Here is a 3626-nt window from a genome sequence, read left to right as displayed (position 1 = left end):
GCACACATCTGTTTATATAGTACTACAGGGAGAAAGCTCTAGACCTACTAAAAATAGCTAAAAAAAACTAAAACTCTAAATAAGTACAACCTATGAATAAAATTACACACCAAAAATATCATAGTTTAAGTTAATTGTCTGTCCAGAGTGCATATTTCTCAACAAGATATGCATGCCAGGGACTAAATATAGGCACTACACATCAACCTTATTAGGAAGTAAGAGAATAATATAAAGTGCACATACTTGTTTAGTGATCGTAGAGGAATATATATCATAGCTACTAACAACATTCTGAAAGTTGATAGTTGACAATGATTGTTGTTACAACTGTTATAACAGTACTAGTTCTAGTTAGTGCTACAACAGTTGATGGATCTGTGATAGATAACTGTTGTAGTGTTACAGCTAAAGGTAACTACTTTGCTACAAAGAGACCATCTCCAGGAATATACACCATCAGGGACCCCTGCTCAACAACCACATCAGGACATACAGCACAAGGATATTGTGACACACTAACTGATGGTGGAGGATGGATAGTAATCCAGAGGAGAATACAAGGTGTTAATGAAGACTTCAATCGATTCTGGTGGGAATATGAACTAGGATTTGGTAATCTCCAAACAGAATTTTGGTACGGACTACACTCCTTACACTGCTTAACCAGTAAAGGACAATGGGAACTATGGATAGACCTCACGTTTTCCAATGGAACTGACACTTATCTCCACTACAATCACTTCAGCGTAGGTTCACCAAGTACAAACTATACACTAAGTATATCAGGATTTACTGGGATTACTCCAATAGATCCATTCATTACTGAACCATTAAATGGACAGCCATTCACCACTCGAGATAAAGATAACGATGATGATAGTTATACAAATTGTGCAATTAATGGACATGGTAGTAATGCTACAGGTGGATGGTGGCATAAGAATTGCTATCACATCAACCTCAACTACAACTATGCAGAACCATATGGGTTTATCTATCTAGGTAAAGGATACCAAGATCCACCATTTGTTGAAATGAAAATACGTCAAATGGGATGCATTGCATAGTGACTCTCTCATGTATCACATAAAGACTAGCTACATACATTGTATTATTAGTAAGCCATATTTAGATGGCAGATATGTATATGTGCTTTTCCAAATGTCAAGTAAATTGCATGTGGTTTACTAAGTATTTAATGAAGAACTTAATATTACTGTCAAAGTTACGTAAGTCATTGGGTGTCTAAATAATCAATGCATGGGGAGCTACAACAATACTATCACTGCATAAAGTACAAAACCAACACTTATAGCAACATATGCACTTTGATTGCTACTGATGAAATCACAGATGTGATGTTTAGTCCATTTGAGGGTTGAAATGTTTCTCACTCCAGGTAGCGTGACAGGTGTTTGTGGATGTGACTGGCAGGGGAATAGACCTTCTAGTTTAATTTAAGAAAGCACATGAGGCAGTAGGATTTTGTACAACAGATTGTCTATTTTAAATATCAGGGGCTAAAACAGGGCTAGTTGTGGCCAAAATACCAGTTATAACTGATAATTGTAGCTAAATTGTAATGTGGCTAGTTGTAAAAGTCAAATAAAATGCCAGCTAAATAGTATAAAGTTACATATATGCATGGGTACATCTTAAATCTCATTTACAGCCTATCTTGAACTAGTAAAGGTAGTAGTGGTCTGGTGACTAGGCATGTTAGGGATTACCCAAACTGGTAGCCAGCTAAGTGGCAGGTACTAACTACGGTATGTACGTACTGTATACTGCTAGTGTCATTTGTTGTACTTGCTGTTCCAGTCCTACTTCAGATTAGGGATGCCACGATAGTCGTGACATATGACATGTCATGACATAAAGCTCCATGATATGATATGACATAGGCTTCTTTATGTCGTGACATAAATGTCTCTTAATAATGCACACTTTTCCATTCATTTTGATCAAATTTGATGCAATAAATTGAGAAAAATTGTCAAAAAGTATGAGCCATGTTGGTTGTTGATGTCATAGGTAATATTGTTGATGTTTAAGTTGATATTATTGCATGTTTGAATCAAAATATATAGCTATACAGTTTCATAAGTATCAGATTCAGTTGTGGAACTTTAAGAATTGCTTATGTCGTGACATACGACATGTCGTGACATAAACCTCTATGACATGTGACATAAACATTTCTATGTCGTGGCATCCCTACTTCAGATAATGTTACTGTTCCATTAGTACCACCTACCTTGTGTCCAAAGTCTGTACAGGAGGCACATATATTCAGTGTAGGCCACCAAGGGTACCTGAAAACCTTGAGCTGTCTACAACACCAGGCATATTGGGCTACAATGTACAACAATACAGCTATACCAATGCAATGTATGTCAAATGCCCAAGTTACCATCTCCTATTCAGGCGCCACTCTTCAAAATATCCTAATATTGCCGGTAACCCATGGGAGATGCTAGCTGTAGACATTTTGGAAGTGCCAATCTCTCATTAGAATCACCATTATCTACTGGTCATTAAGGACTACTTCACTAATGGATTGATGCTGTTCCACTCTGTGACCAGACAGCACAGTTTCAATCAGTGATGTAATCATCAAATTATGTAGTAACTTTGGTAATCCAACGGTCATACACTCTGGCCAACGTAGGAATTTTGTGCTGCAAGTATTTGGCATCCAGAACAGCCTACCATCCCAAAGGAGATGGAATGGTTGACTGCTTTAAAAGCTCAGGTGTATTATGTGGAATGTTTGGATGCCAGCCACAGTCCTCACCATTTAAACCACCAATTGCCTTTGATCCAAACACTTGTGCTGCAGAGCTACAGGCTAAGTTAGCACTTTCTGCTGCACGTACCCAAAAGTTTCACTACGATAAACATTCCAAAACTATAAGATCCTTTCAACCAGGGGATCTAGTTTGGCTGTCAATTTCAGCAACCGGTAAATTGCAACCTAGATGCAGCCAATGCAATTGCAAGTTGTGAAAAAAGCTGTGGGCCTCCCAAAATAGCCAGGGGGAAATTGAAATAAGTTGTGAAAGTGCACTGTTGTGGAAGTTAAGACTCCTGTAAATCTGAAGATTACAAATGGGACAAACGTGCACTAAAGCAGTATCAACTCTGCAGACTTATAATGCATTATTAATGCATGGACACTCTTGGTATACCCCAAGTTTCACATTTCGTCATAGATTCTGCTTCTGAATCATCTCATTATTGACAGTATAGCAGGAGACCACTGGACTGGGTTTGTCCTTAGTTACAAGCTTGGGACAACTTGTTTTGGAAGGGGGTAATGTTATTGAACTATTATATTTATGTATTTATATATCCATTTATCTGTACCCACAAGATGTAATTATAATGAGTGCACGTGTGTCTATAACTGACTCTGATTATTGCCTGTTAATCCATAGTTCTATTACAGCTGGTTGCTGTGGCCAGTCTGGATGTGGCTATACTCCCTGTGCACTATCTATAGCATGTATGTGTCGAACTGGATCCTCAAAAATAATTCATGGATGCAATTGTGCATGATCTTGAAATTTGGCTCATTTGTAGCACTGCTTGACCTTCTAAAAATATTTCAAAATCTTCGT

At 37.8% G+C, this 3626-nt stretch overlaps 1 protein-coding gene across 1 annotated transcript; it reads left to right on the top strand.

Annotated features, from left to right (window-relative positions):
• The first annotated feature begins 314 nt into the window (after positions 1–314).
• Positions 315–1070, top strand: LOC136267534 (fibrinogen-like protein A). Its single transcript, XM_066062699.1, has one exon. It carries the CDS (start codon positions 315–317, stop codon positions 1068–1070), a length of 756 nt encoding a protein of 251 aa, XP_065918771.1.
• The last annotated feature ends 2556 nt before the right edge of the window (positions 1071–3626 follow it).

Source organism: Dysidea avara, chromosome 9 (genome assembly GCF_963678975.1).
Source record: "Dysidea avara chromosome 9, odDysAvar1.4, whole genome shotgun sequence".
NCBI classification, from domain to species: Eukaryota; Metazoa; Porifera; class Demospongiae; order Dictyoceratida; family Dysideidae; genus Dysidea; species Dysidea avara.
This window is presented reverse-complemented; position numbering and strand designations above follow the sequence as displayed.